Raw genomic sequence first — 15,267 nt, forward strand, 5'->3', positions numbered from 1 at the left:
AGAAATAGCCAGAATATAGCCAGAATCCAGAGCTCCTAGGTAAAGGAGAAAATACTGAAAGTAGCTAAAAAGAAACAATTAAAATATCATGAAGTCTCAGTTGGGATAACATAGGATTTAGCAGTTTCTAAATTAAAGCACCAGTGTGGGCTTGGAATGTGATATTCTGGAAGGCAAACAAGCTAGGATTATAAGCAAGAATCATCTATCCATAAAAACTGAGTGTAATACTTCAGGGGGGAAATTGGACATTTAATGAAATAGAGGACTTTCAAGCATTCCTGATGAAAAGACCAGAGCTGAATAGAAAATTTGACTTTCAAGTACAGGGTGGGCCAAAAGTCACAAAGGGCTTTCAATATTTAATAACTCCTTTATTTTTTTGTTTTTAATTTACAAATACCATAGCATCATATACAGTATATATAAGAAATGAATTTACATTATGTGTGAAAAATCAAATCTCATAAATGGCAAAAAATAAAGAAAAAAATCATTTTCAAAAAGTTATTAAAATGTCATGACCTTTTTCACCCACTCTGTACAAGACTCAAGAGAAATCATAAAGGATTCAATAAGGTTAAAGTGTTTACATTCCTACATGGGAAGATGATACTTATAACTCCTAAGAACTTTCTCATTTTTAAGTCAGTTAGCAGGAGTGTACATTGACAGAGGGTATATAGGTATGAGTTGATTATGATGGAATGATATCCAGGAAAAACAAATTAGGGAGTGAGAAAAAAGGATGCACTGGGAGAAGGGGGTGGGGGAGGTGAAATGGAGTAAATTATCTCTCATAAAGAGGTGTGAAAGAGCAACACTTGAAATTCACTCTCATCATAACTGGGTCAGAGGCAATAGCAGTTGGGCATAGAAATCTGTCTTACCCTAAAAGGTAAGTAGGAGGGGAAAGGGATAAGAGAATGGGAGGGTTGATAGAAGGGAGAGGAGATTAAGGGGACACAGTGGTCAAAAGCAAAACACTTTGAAGGAGAGACAGTGTTAAAGAAGTGTGATAAAATAATGTAATTTGGCAGATGCCCAGGAGTCCCACCTGAATGATCATACTGTCTGGGAAACCAGCTAGGGATGATTGGATATGGGCCACACCTGGCCTGCCCTGAGTGATGTATGCTGCTGATGTCAGCAGGAAAACTACTATCCACATCCAGCTTGAAGGACCTCCCTTTTGGGGGAAAGAAAGTAAAAGTCGAAAAAGGAACTCAGCAGTCTCCACCAACAGGAAAAAACAAGCTCCCCTCAGCAACCATTCCTTTTTCAGAGCAGATGAAGTTATCTCACTGAGAGTTCTATATACCAATGAAATTGTAGATCTGACAAAACAGAAGGGAACAAACAAAAAGCCCTAGCCTATCCAATTTAATCAGAAATTCAAGGGGAGAAGACAATGTGCACACTGTTTAAGAAGTCTTCTACAAAGGGCTCAAAAGTGGAGATTTTCCCCACTGGGGCCAGCTATGAATGAACCCAATTGAAACTTTTTATTTTATGAAATATCTATGTATTTATATTATTGTAAGGTAGAAGTAATTGAATCAGGGAATCAATAACCCCCAGTTCTCTTCTTCCCCTAAGTAACAAGAAGTTATAGTCCTGATACCTTATTAAGTAAGACTTTTGCCTTACCTTGCCTTGACCCAGGCCTTCATGACGCATTCCCTACTATGTCCCTCTTCTCAAATCTTCACTCCATTGCCAATTTGGACTCTAGGTTCCCTAGCTCTGTTAGGTGAATTTTTGCCTTATTTTGCCAAGACCCACTCCTCCACAACACTTCTCCATCATCTCCTCCATCATTATCCCAGGGTAAAACACTCTCACCCCGCCCCACCCCCCCCCCACATATCTCTGCTTTTCCAGCACCTCTTTATGTTATTTTCCCCTATTAGTATTTAAGCTCCTTAAGGGGAAGAATTGTCTTATTTGATTGTTTATATCCCTGGCTCTTGGCACAGTGCCTGGCACGTAGAAAGTGCTAGGTAAATGATAGCTATCAATCAGTGCATCTAGTCATCTATCTACTTATGTATTTAGTCGCTCTGTCAATCGAAGGCATTAAACCAAGTGTGAACAACTGAGTTAATCATGTTGTAATATAGTGGAGTGCTTCAAGTCACTAAATAAAATGAAATGATGCTACACAGGAAATGTGTTGGGATTAATTGAGAAGACTTAGTCGTGCCCTATATGGTTTGTATAACATAACAAGCCAATTCAGATTCAACATTTGAGTGGTGGGCCAGACTATAGAAGAGAGCAATCAGTTCTCTCAATCTCCTGACAGAGAGTTGCTGGGGGCAGAGGGATAGAATTAAGTCTCTTTTTTCCTTCTCCCAATATTGATCAGATGATGACATTGTGAACTTTGAAAGGTCAAAGGATTTCCCGATGACATCCCAGCAGTGTCCCCAGAACAGCATTGGCTAGTGGTAGTATCTACATTGGGAACCTATAAGAAACTAGAGAAAACTCTCACTACTCTACACTGCTCTCTCCACCCCACCCTGCCCTATCCCTTCCCCTTCTTCTAAAAAGAGCTTTATATGCTCTGGAATCTCTATAGCAGGTCAATTCCAGTTGGACAATGCTACTCTTTCCTCCCCCTCCTCCTCCTCCATCTCCTTCTCCCCATCTCTTCTTCTTCTGTCCACAGGAAGGATCATACCCTCACATGTGAGTGCTGGGTCCAAAGGAATATACATTTTAATCATTTATACTTAGGACTTGAGGGCTAGATTTTTTTCATCTCTACTTATTTATTCTGTAATTGTTGTTGTTTTTTTTTTTTAAACTGGGACAACTAACTCTTTGGTCTTATACAGTTTTCATTTATGGTTTCTTGAAATATAGCTCTGGAAAACCAGGCTGGATAAAGTCCATTGGGATTCAAATGGTCTTACTTGACTATGCCTTTAAACCCAAATCACTCTGGCTCTCACTGATTGGCTGATAAAAGGTCCCAGCTCAAGCCTCATTTGCTCATTGTTTGGCTCAGAATCAGTGTAAACAGCAATTGTTTCTATTCTGGCCAGAAACTCCAAGAGTCTCCCCCTCCCAGACATTCTTTTAGGAAGTCATCTTTAGGCCATCTTTTGCCTCAGTTCTTACCTAGCCTTTAATCACTGAGACCTGGGTTAGCTTAAAAAGGCCAGGTTCTCCCACTGTATCCAGGGCCATTACCAGTCATCCTGACCTGTGTCTTGCCACTGGACTTTGATGACTCTGGAGGAGAGAGTGAGACTGATGACTTTGCACAGCTCTACCTAAATCCACTTCACTTACAAGTCAAGACATCACCTCCTGATGTCTTCAGACCTCTTTGAGAGCAAGGGACAAACAATATATGCTCTTGGAGCTTTATAGCCTAGCTTCTTAAACTGTGGGTCATGACCCCATATAGGGTTGCATGACTTAATGTGGGGTTCATGAAAAATTTGGCAACAGTAAAAGATTATACATGTACCTATCTTATATACCTATATACCCAGGGTCACGTAAAAATTTCTCAGACAAAAAGCAGTCAGAAGTGGAAAAAAATTTTAAAAGCCCTGCTCTAAAGGACCAGGTTTTCCCTCTGAGAATGAAGGCTATTTTTTCTTTTCCTTTTTGTCCTTATTGATTTGAGTTGCGAAAGGAATTTGTAAGCATCAAGACAGGGGTTAACTGAGAACTTTATAAAGTGATATTTGTTTGTTAAATTGTATTACTCTGTAGATGAAAGTAGGAAAGAATGTTAATGTCCAAATTAGAATATAAACTCCCTTGTCGCCTTTTTCCGGAGACTTTTTAGTATAATTTAAGATGGATGATATTAAATCTCCCCAAATCACTAGAATGCTATCCAAAATTTGGGAATATGGATTTTGCCAAACATACTCAGGGGGATTTGATGAAGACAATTATTAAGCTTTTGGGAGAACATACATGTGTAGGTTAATTGAATCAATAGATCACTGATACCAATCCCACTTAGAATAATTAACAAGATACTTTTATCAGATAAGAACATTGCTTTTGGATCCATCAAAAGCATGCACTATTTAATTAAATTGGGGAGGATTAGAGTGTTTCAAATCTCCCCCAAAATCTCAAGGTTCTACTTGAAGGTAAAAGCATTAACTGATCACTAGGGACCCAACCTATTAGTACTATCAGGGGCTAGAATAATGAGCCTTAGAACTTGTGCCATTTGGATTAAAATTAAACATTTATTAGTACTCAGTATGTGCAGAGAATATAAAGAGGTACTGGGAATATAAAAATAAAGCAAAGCAAGGTAGCATAGTAGATATAGCACTGAACCCAGAATCAAGAGATATGAGTTCAAATCTGGCCTCAGTCACCTACTATCTGTGTGACCCCAGACAAATCATTAAACTTTATCTGTCTCAGTTTCTTAATCTGTGAATTGGAGATAATAATAGTACTTCCAGGGCTTAGCACGGTGCCTGGCACATAATAAGTACTTAATATACACTATTCAACTAACTGATACTCAAGGAATTTACATTCCACTGATAAAGAGGCTGGGGTGAGATAATTAATGGAAGTGGTAGATAGAATATCAAATTCAGGCAACAACATGAAAGTCCAATTTGGCTGGAAAGTAAAGTCTATGAACATAACAATAGACAGCATAATTAGATAGTCCTTCCTCTCTCCAAAGACATGCTATTTGACAGTGCTTTGCATTTATCTTTTTTCAGACTTCCATCTCCTGTATTACACTATATTGGCCTGGCAGAACAACTGGCCCCATAAATAGTTGACATCATGGTTAAGGACTATATCAGTCTAGTCATAGACATCATCAGTGGCAGAGAAAGATGGAAACTAAATGTCCTAATTGCAAGTCAAACTATGTTTCTGGGTTTTCATCTTTCTCTAGGTAATTCAATGGGATGAATATGATACAAATTAGGTCAAAATGTTGGTTTCAATTCCTATGTCAACCAATTATCTGACCTTAATCCCATTATCACAGAAAGCATGCTTCCCTGTAGCTACTTGTCTTAACAAATGAATGTATACCCATGAAATAGGACAAATCCATTACTGGAACCACAGGCTCTAAGTGGAATTTGTGAACCAGTCATGTCTGAATAATAGGAGAAGATAATAACTGATATCAACAAGTGTTTGAAAGATTAAATTAAAGGCGAGTGGTCTCAAACTCAAATTCTATGTTTGTCTATAAAACTAATTCATTTGTGCTACTATATATATCTTTGTTGTCATTTTTTCACAAGTATTTGTTAGTCATATTCATCTTTTATTCACATTTATCTTCACAGAGAGGAGGGTTGTATAATACAGCTTGAACATTCTTGTAAACAATTTATAATTTATTTCTCATTTAACTACCTCTAACCTCCCATTTCATAAAAGAATACAATAGCTTAGGAAGTAGGTGTAAAAAAAACAATGCCCAATGTTTAGATTGGTTAGCTGATAAGGTTTTATTTTCTTTTTTTTCAGGTACCATGATCAACAGGATGTCACTAGCAACTTTCTTGGAGCAATGTGGTTGATTTCAATAACTTTTCTCTCCATTGGTTATGGTGACATGGTACCTAATACATATTGTGGAAAAGGAGTCTGTTTACTTACTGGAATTATGGTAAGTGACACTTCCCTCTCTCCACTTCCTTTAAACTCTGTTTTATTTCACTTCTAATAAGAATATATTTAGGTTGTTCCATCCATGGGCCAAGTCACTTCAAACCAATTTTATAGTTTCTTCCTAACAGAAAACTGACATAAATTTGTCTTCTTTGTCCTTTTTATCTTGCTCATTTCAATTCTTCACTTCATGGAGTTCCATGTAAAACATATTTTAAGTAATATCTACCTCAGTCTACACATTGTCACTTCTTTTTAAGGCCAGGACACACTGGTTAGCTGAGAAGTTATTAGTTTATAACAGTTAAGAGGAAAATCTCAAGGATAGAAGCTTGCTAAATTTTAAGCACACCTAGTTTGTACAGTTGTTGTGCTAACATTGGATGTTAAGTGGGACAATATCATAGTTGATTAATAGCTTTTATCATAAACAACTTTAAATTTCTAAACACATAGAGCATTTAATACTTTTTAATATTTAATTTTAGTTGCCCTGAGTTTTTAGGAAGCTGGTTCTTTGTCTCCAAGTTCGTTTTATTGTTGGAGTTGATTTGTGGCATTGATTTTAGTGTGTATCATTATCATAAACATTATTTTTTCTTGGTAGGTGCCTAAGTATGATGGTGAATGGGAATTTTAAACCCCTTAGGCTCTGGGAATGATAGAGTGACCTGTTTCTTGGGCTTTTTAAGTCAAACATATCACCTCAATATGGCAGGCATGTCTCACTCTGAACTTCCTTTTCCTGTTTCAGGGCTAGTATACAGACCAAGACCTAGTTCTCTAAAAAGACCTTCTTGAAACCTGGCTCCCAACTTAGATTTTACCTATGTGATACCTGACAATGGTGGAGTATACCTTCTTTGACATAATTATGCTTTATTAGACTGAGGCCAAACAGATACCTGATTAGCCATGTAAATATAGCTACAATCATTTATAAGGTTACCCATGGGAACTTGGTGCCTAAATTACTAGTCCTAGTTATAAAGTATATGTATTTTTGTCATAATGTATCATAATTTGCATGGCATAAATCTACCTACTTTCAGAATTGTGGTGAAAAGTATTTATACTACTTGATTTACATAGCAGATTATTTCTTATGTTGTATGTTTAACATGGTGTCATTACCTTTATTTTCCAAATATAGAATGATATGATAATGTCGATAATGATAACATTTATTTAAAAGTCTTCCTAGGAAGTCACATAGCAAGATGTTTTTTATCAAAATACCTCACAATTATAGGATATTTTCCACCAGCCTTCTAATTAGAAGGTGTCTTTGGGTCCTTTATGGAAGTGTTCATCTCTATTCTTGAATCATGTCTGAGTATGGGCTAACATATAGTGACTTCTATATTGTTGAATAAGAGCTAAATCCAAGGTTAATCTTTCCTGTATGACTAACAGCTGTACATTTATCTTTCCTTGATTTTTCTTTGTCTGGAATCCAATTGTCCTCCACCAATTCTATTTCCTTTCTCAACATTACAGACTTCTGATGTTGACATATTTGGCTCCATGGTCAAATCTCATTGTAGAATGTAAACTTTAAAATTTGCAATTCATGGTCATCATCATGTCATTTTTTTATTAAATTTCTGTCATATGTATGGTGTAGCATAATAATAAATACTGATTAAATTATATATACCAAAGGAAATTTTAAATATAAAAAAGGCTTATGAAAAATAAAGCAATGCAGCTCCTACTTTCTAAACATGTATTCTCAGATGCCATTTTTAGGCTGACATAAATTACCCTCTACTTTCCACCCCTCACTCCTATGCTGCTCAAAGACCTTTGTCTAATTGATATCTAATTTTCTATTACTTTTCTTGAGGGAATGTATCAGAAGAGCTTTACTTGTTTAAGGAACATTCCACTCATCTTTTATGAATGGTACACCATTTATCCTACATGGAGCTATTAGACTATTTCTATACAGTTGGCTAGATATTTATCTGATGCTGGGCCACAAGATAAAGTTTTGAAGGAAGTGATCCTAGGATGATATTCATTCATTCCATTCAATAAACCAGCTTCTATATATGTTATATGTATATCTCATGTGATGTCACCATGAATTTGGATGAAGAATAAACATTGTTTTCTAGAGGAATGATTTGGTGAACATTTGCCTAAACTGTACAAAACAAGTCAATCCATCTTTAAGAGTCACTTACAATAACTTTTAATGACCAAGTGTGGTTGACACTTATTGTAAGTGCCTCCATGCAGAGCTAGGTTTTTCCTTAATAGGTATTGAGACCATCCTTCAAACCTAAAGCCTCAAGCTGTTAACATTAGTTGAGTACAAAATAGCCATGAGTAGCTGTGGGTACTCTTTCTGATGCTTGACTGGTGGAAAATGATGGATACCTCAAGCAAGGGATCTTCACTCAGCTGAATCAGATAGAAGGGTCCTCAATTCCTGTCTTTGTTGAACACCCTTTACTATGGCTAATTAAATCAGTCTCCTTTAATTAACTGTTGAATGACTCACAAGCATCTCATTTTGTTCCAATATCAAACCTAAACCATCAGAGAACTTGACCGGAGGCCAGCCCTGTCCAGAACAACAGGGCATAGAACAGCAGAACCATCACTTCTTAACTCTCAATTGTCTTTCAAGACCATATCCACAAGTCTGAAATATTTTTTGCTCATCAAAAGTCTCATCAGAAAGTGCTATTTGATTTATTTTGAATTATCCAATCAAGTCATGATTTGTTTTTATTTCGAGTGTTTATTTTACTTATTCAGAGATAGTCGTCCACTCTTTGGTTGGTTGTTTTCTTATGACTTGATCTCCCTATCTCACTCAGACTGGAAATTCAGTAGCCACTCATGGGCCTGATCCTTGGCCTGATCCCATCACTGATCATCCTAGAAGCTTTAACCTATTAAGTTACTGCCATCTGAGCTGGTTCATCCTTTTCTTAGACAGCCTGGTGACCCTTGGCTCCCGGGCCACACCATTTTGTCTAGGACATTATGTGAATAGCCTATTGGCTTTTGCCCAACTGTAGCTCAGAATTCCTGATCTACCAGCCTCATTCTGCCCTGTCCTCAGGGATTACAGGCATGCACCAGGCATGTCCAGCCACTGTGTTTGTTTGAATTAGTAAACATACATCCTTTCCCTCCCTTCTGCAGTTTTTTGAAAGGAAATATAATATATGCTATTCTTAAAATAAAAAAGTATTGTCACCGAATTACATCTCGTATTATTTCTCAGAAAAGGATGAAAATGTGTTCATCCTCATCTTTTTGTATTAAGTTGCATTATGAGTATGTATGTTAGAGACATATGGAGAGGAGTTTGATAATATGCTATTGCATTTGTGATCTTCGAAGTTTTGTACCAGAATACAAGTCTTTCTTTGTTTAAACCCAACAAGGATCCCACATTTTTATAATAGAACATACTAGGAAACTAAAATAATTGTGTTCTTTCCAAAAAGTTGAACTAATTATCTCATGCCATAAGAATAATATTAGCATTTTAATAGAGATGCTTCGACTTTAAATGGGGTGATTTTGTAATTTTTAAATGGAGAAATACTATCTGCAGAAATATTTAATCATATTTTAGAACAGAGAATGCAAGTTTAAGATAAATCACTTCCTTTGTTTCAAGGACTTTACAATTTAATAGATAATGTCAACAAAGTACTTAAACAGGGTAGATAATAGAATCAGTAAGAAGTAAGACTTGCTTTAGTTAAATTGACTACCTACTTAACTATAATTTGCATTTTAAGCTCACCTAGCTTGTTTTTCCTGAACTGGTAGAATAAGGCTTGTTTTTACCAAGTAACTACTATAATACAATACTGATGCTACTCTTTGAAGACCATGGTTAATGATGGAAACCTAAATGTCAATGATTTTTAATTAGAAAAAGTGAGAAATGTTACTTATCATTATAGTAAAAATTACTAAAAATGAATTTTCTAATATAAAAATGTATTTATCATGTATTTGGTATCTGTTACCCCATTTACAATATGTGACCTATCCTTTTGAATAATATATGTGTCCTAATAAATTATTTTGGGGGGGGCAATGAGGGTTAAGTACTTACCCAGGATCACATAGCTAGTACGTGTCAAGTGTCTGAGGCTGGATTTGAACTCAGGTACTCCTGAATCCAGGGCCAGTGCTTTATCCACTGTACCACCTAGCAGCCCCCCTAATAAATTCTTAATAATAATAAAGTAATAACAATAACAATAATGTCTTAGAAAAAGAGTAAAGATGGCATCAAAGATTAGAATTACATGACAGAAGAAGCAAAAAGATTGGTCACATGGCAAGATTGAGGGATAACAGGAAGATGGCCAGTATCAGTGGAAGAATATTCCACTGGTAGTCTGAAGAGAAAAAAAGTGAAGATGGTCTCCAGCATGTTGGATAGACCCCTATGGAAAACTTTTGGGAGGATGTGGATGAGCCACACAAGATCGGCAGGCATGGATGAGTTAAGACTTATGTGGTTAGAGGGAACTCCCAAACTGATGAGATCAAAGATCCAGTCAGTATTTGAATATATGTATTCAACTGTGTTAGGAATAATATATCCTTAGTGGTTAGAGATTTATTTTGTAATATTAATCTGAGAGACATTACTTTTTTTTTCTTTCTCTACTTCCTTGTCAGTTTACTGCCCTATAAATCAATTTGTCATTTTTGTGCCTACTTCAATGACTATTCCAAGCAAAATTCCCTTCTCTGGCTGTCATTCTCCTATGTGTGGGGTTTCTCTCTATTATAATGTAAATTCCTAAAAAGCAGGTACTGTCTCACTTTTTGTATTCATAAACCCAAGATTTAGAGGAGTACCTGGCACATTGCAAGCACTTAATAAAATGGCTTTTCATTTATTCATTTTTGATTGATTAGATTCCCAATGCAATGTTTTACACATATTAGTTTTACCATCCAATCTCTCTCAAAAATAGATTTAATTTTCTAATTTCATTTTGACTTTAGGTCATGTTATAACATTTCATTAGGTAGCTAAATGGTTCAGTGAATAGAGAGTCAAGCCTGGAGTCAGGAAGACTCATCTTCCTGAGTTCAAATCTGGCCTCAGATACTACTAGCAATGTGACCATGGTTAATTTACTTAACCCTGTTTGCCCTAATTTCTCATTTATAAAATGACCTGGAGAAGGAAATAGAAAACCATTCCAGTACTTTTGCCAAGAAAACTCCAAATGGGGTCACAAAGAGTCAGAAACAACTGAACAACCACCAAAAGTTATGCATTTTTAAAATTAATTAACAAATTTCATTTAAATAAAAATCTCTTGTGTTAAGTAAATTCATTTAAGTAAAAGAAAGTTCCTGCTTGAGAATTTTCTAGTGATAAAACAATTACCTTAAAGTCTGAAGTAAACATGTAAATAAGAATAATTATATTTTTACCTACTGAGAAGCAGCATAGAATAGTAGACAGAGAGCCAACCTTGGAATTAGAAAGATCTGGATTCAGGTATGTCAAATTTGTCTCTGATAACTACTGGTCATGTTGCCCTCACAAGGTCACTTAATCTTTCAGTGTCCTAGGTGATCTGGTGAGACTAAGTTGAAGAATAAATAGGTGCTGACCTGCATTGGTAGAGAAAGTTTCTTGATCAATAAACTGATATAGTTCCCTATACCTGTGAAATCACAGATACAGATCAAAAAAAGAGAGAATAAACTATCTCAAAAAAAGCTAGACATACATGATTCTATAGTCTCTAAGAATGTAGAAACTGGTAGATCAGATATTTTCAGGTTTCTAATTAGAAAAAAATAGATCTATAGTATTATATTTTCAAAATTTCCCCTTCTTTCCAAATGTTTACAGCATTAAATTTGTCTAATATTATGAAGTCTATAATAATAATAATAATAATAATAATAATAATAATAATAATATTGCCACATAACATTTATGTACCCCTTGAAGGTTTGCAAAGCATTTTACGTATATTATCTCATTTTATTTTCCTGACAATTTTGTGAGGTAGGAGTTATTAATACCTCTATCTTACAGATAAAACTGCAACTGAGGGAAGAAACAGCTAATAAGTATCTGTGATAGGATTTGAACCCTATTCTTCCTGACACCAAATCCATTGCTTTATCCACTATACCGTGATGTTTGCGAATTAAAAAAAAAAAAAATCACAGAGTGACTCAGGCAATAGTAAAAGCCAGCAATTCCCCACTTCATCTACATCAGCCATAAGAGTTACACTAAATTAATCATTATATTTTAAAATACAGTGACAATGGAGAGAGGACAATGGCTGAAGTAAAAAAAAAAAAAAAGCTAAATGTGTCGTCCTGTTGTGGTTTTTGCTACCTTTTATCTTGATGAAAAATAGTTTCTCTTTTCTGTAAGTGAACATGCTCAGGATTAAATGCTTCATATTTTAAGCCATTCCCTAAGCTTCATGTTTAAGTCAATGAGGGAATCATCAAAAATGGGATCCTTTTTGATCTTTTATAGACTGCTTCTTATCAAAGATCTTGGACATCAAATTACGTTTTAAAGGAGTATTTTACTGTTTGGTTCTTTCATGGATGTTCATCTAATCTTACCAACAAAAGGGCCAAATGAGAAGAACCTATCTTTAAATTCTTACAACAATTTCTATTTTGTGCAGAGCAGCAGGATGGGATGATGGGCCTTTTCAGTCATAAGGCTAAATTTCCCATCAGTGCCCTAAATGGATCTTCACTTCTCCCCTCAGTGGATCCCAAGAAAAAATCATAAGAAATGTGTCTGCTGCTTTCTTCTGGGTACAGGCAAGTATAGCTGGAAGTTTTTGTGACTTTTCAGCACTCCTTGATTCCACTCCTCAACTAGTATCCCTGGTTGGCACTGTTATATCTCATTCATAATAATTCTATCAGCAAAATTATCAAACAAAATTGATAACTAGGTTTAAAAAAGACATTTTCTTCCAAAAGTAGAAGTAGAATTGACATAGAATAATTTTATTGAAATAAGGTCTAAATATCTCTGAGATACTATTTAGTTACTTGTATTATATTGTGCTTCGCATCTGAAACGTGACTCTTCTTTATGATAAGCAGAATTTAAATCATTTATCCTGTAAAAGTGTTTAAATTCACAGTTCAAGGATCTGGAGACTACACATTTCTCATAGAAGAAAATTATTTTTTAATTTCTCTGAGTGTTGTTCATCATAGTAAATTTGGTGACCTGTAACAGGTGTCCTGCTTCCTATAATATTTATTATTTAATTATAGGAATACTAGCTATACAATTTTAGGAAGAAGTTTAAATTTCTTTTTTAAGTATTTTAATTCAAGAATGAATAACTTGTACCCTGCATGGATAAGGTACAATTTACAAATTCAGTTAGTTGAATTCAGGGATGATGTTTTTAACTCCTTTATCACCTAACAACTTTCCTTATTACATGGTAAATGTTTATGAATTGGAAATTGGTTTGCTTTTGAAACTGCTAATTTGATTATTTGTAGGCATGTTGATGGCTAAATTATCATTTATGTTTTATTCCAGTAAATGAAATCCTCTTGTAATAGTTTTTTAATTAGTTAAGAAATTAACACAAATAATTCAATAATGTAAGGATCTGTGACCGCATTTGCATAGGTATTCCCTTTATCAACACAAACCACCTTTGAAAATATGCTACTGATCTTTTAATTTTTTGTTGTAGTCAAAACTTAGCTATTTTGGTCCTCAGAGAATACAAGTGTCATCCATTGTTGTGGCCATATCTGACATGATAGGGCCTGCCAAAGATTGGGTTCCTTTTGAAAACTCAAGAGCACCTCTATACAAGGATGTGCATTGTAACAGGAATTTAGTGAGGAAAAGAAATATTTGACGGCTAATGAAATCTGGGTGCTTAGGAGGAAAGCTAGTTTTATATTATTAGAGGCAAACTAAATGGAAAACAGTTTCCAAATAGAAATTGGTCAGACAGGTTATTCTTGACTGAAATGTATCTCTGACAACAATTGAACTTTGTCAGAGAAATTTGGTGATCGAAAGTTGGATGAGGCCTACACAGCCAGCAAGTCAAACCCACATGTGAAAATACCAGAAGGAAACTATGATATGCACCTCAAATGTTTTCTCTATTATGGGCTCTACCAGCTCCTTCAATAAATCTTCATATCACTTTCACTCATGGTCCTTGACCATCTTGGTTTTCTTCTTCAGGATGCTTTCGAGTTTACCAATGCACTTTCTAAACTGTGGTACCCAGAACACAATATTCTAGATGTGGTTTGAACAAGGCAGAGTACAAAGGGAACACACACATACATGTATGTGTGTGTGTGTATATATATATGCGCATATATGTCTATATACATACATATGTATGTATATGTATATATATGTGTGTGTATTTATAAAATGGGGGGATCTTATTTCATACTCTTGACTCCCAGATCTTTTCTAGAAAGACTGCCCTCTAACCATCTTCTCTTCCATATGTAGTTGATGTTTTAAACTCAAATGTAAAAGTTTGCATTTATTACTATTGAATTTCATCTTATTAAATTCACCCTAATATCAACATCTTTGTGGATCCTGAGTTTGCAATCTAATGTGCTTCCTAGCTTTGTGACATCAGTAAATTTTATAGGCATTTCATCTATTCTTTTATCTAAAATTTTGGTAAAAATGGAAATAAAGGCGGGGCAACTAGGTGGCACAGTGGATAAAACATGGGCCCTGGATTCAGGAGGACATGAGTTCAAATCCAGCCTCAGACTCTTGACACTTACTAGCTGTGTGACCCTGGGCAAGTTGCTTAGCCCTCACTTCCCTACAAACCCCAGCCCCCCCCAAAAAAAAACTGGAAATAAAGGATAGAAGAAGGATAAATCCTTAAGGTATTCTATTAGAGAAATCTTACCAAGTTGACAGGGCATCTAGGTGACGAAGTGGATAGAGTGCCAGGTCCGGAGTCAGGAAGACCTGAATTCAAATCTGATTTCATACTCTTACTACCTATGTGACCCTGGGCAAAGTCACTTCACCCAGTTTGCTTCAGTTTCCTCATCTGTAAAATAAGTGGAAAAAGAAAATGGCAAACAACTCTAGCATTTTGGCCAAGAAAACACCAAATGGGGTCATGAAGAGTCAGACATGACTGAAACAACTGAACAACAATAACCAAGTTAACACTGAACCATTATTGTCTACTCTTTGAGTACAGTCAACAAGCTCTTTATAATTATGCTTTCATCGACACCACATTTCTATCTTTTCTATAAACATATCATGAAATACTTGAACAAATGCTTTGCTAGTCAAAGAAAACTTTACCTATAGCATCCCTCTGAATTAACAGTTTAATAATTTTGTTATAAAAGGAAATAAGGTTAGTTTTACATGACCTATTTTTTGTGATGGAGCAATACTGGCTCTTTGTAATCACCACTTATTTTCTAAATGTTCCCTATATTTTATAATCACTTCTAGAATTTTTCAATGAACCAAGAGACATTTAACCTGTTCCACTATTGCTGTGTATCTCCTGTTCTCCACTACCCTTCAAATGTTACTGACAGGGGCTCAGCAATCACACATGCTAATCTGTC

At 35.4% G+C, this 15,267-nt stretch overlaps 1 protein-coding gene across 5 annotated transcripts in view; it reads left to right on the forward strand.

Moving 5' to 3' along the window:
* The window catches only part of KCNN2 (potassium calcium-activated channel subfamily N member 2), a 167,655-nt gene that overhangs the window by 110,566 nt on the left and 41,822 nt on the right, over window positions 1-15,267 (forward strand). For all 5 annotated transcript variants that reach the window (XR_006354157.1, XR_006354158.1, XM_043977955.1 and 2 more), the window contains exon 4: window positions 5,503-5,644. Coding sequence is in view for 3 of the 5 variants with exons in the window: in XM_043977955.1 (XP_043833890.1) it covers window positions 5,503-5,644 (142 nt within the window). In the remaining 2 variants the exon portion in view is untranslated. The remainder of the gene's footprint in view (window positions 1-5,502; window positions 5,645-15,267) is intronic.

This window comes from Dromiciops gliroides, chromosome 1 (assembly GCF_019393635.1).
Source record: "Dromiciops gliroides isolate mDroGli1 chromosome 1, mDroGli1.pri, whole genome shotgun sequence".
NCBI lineage: Eukaryota > Metazoa > Chordata > Mammalia > Microbiotheria > Microbiotheriidae > Dromiciops > Dromiciops gliroides.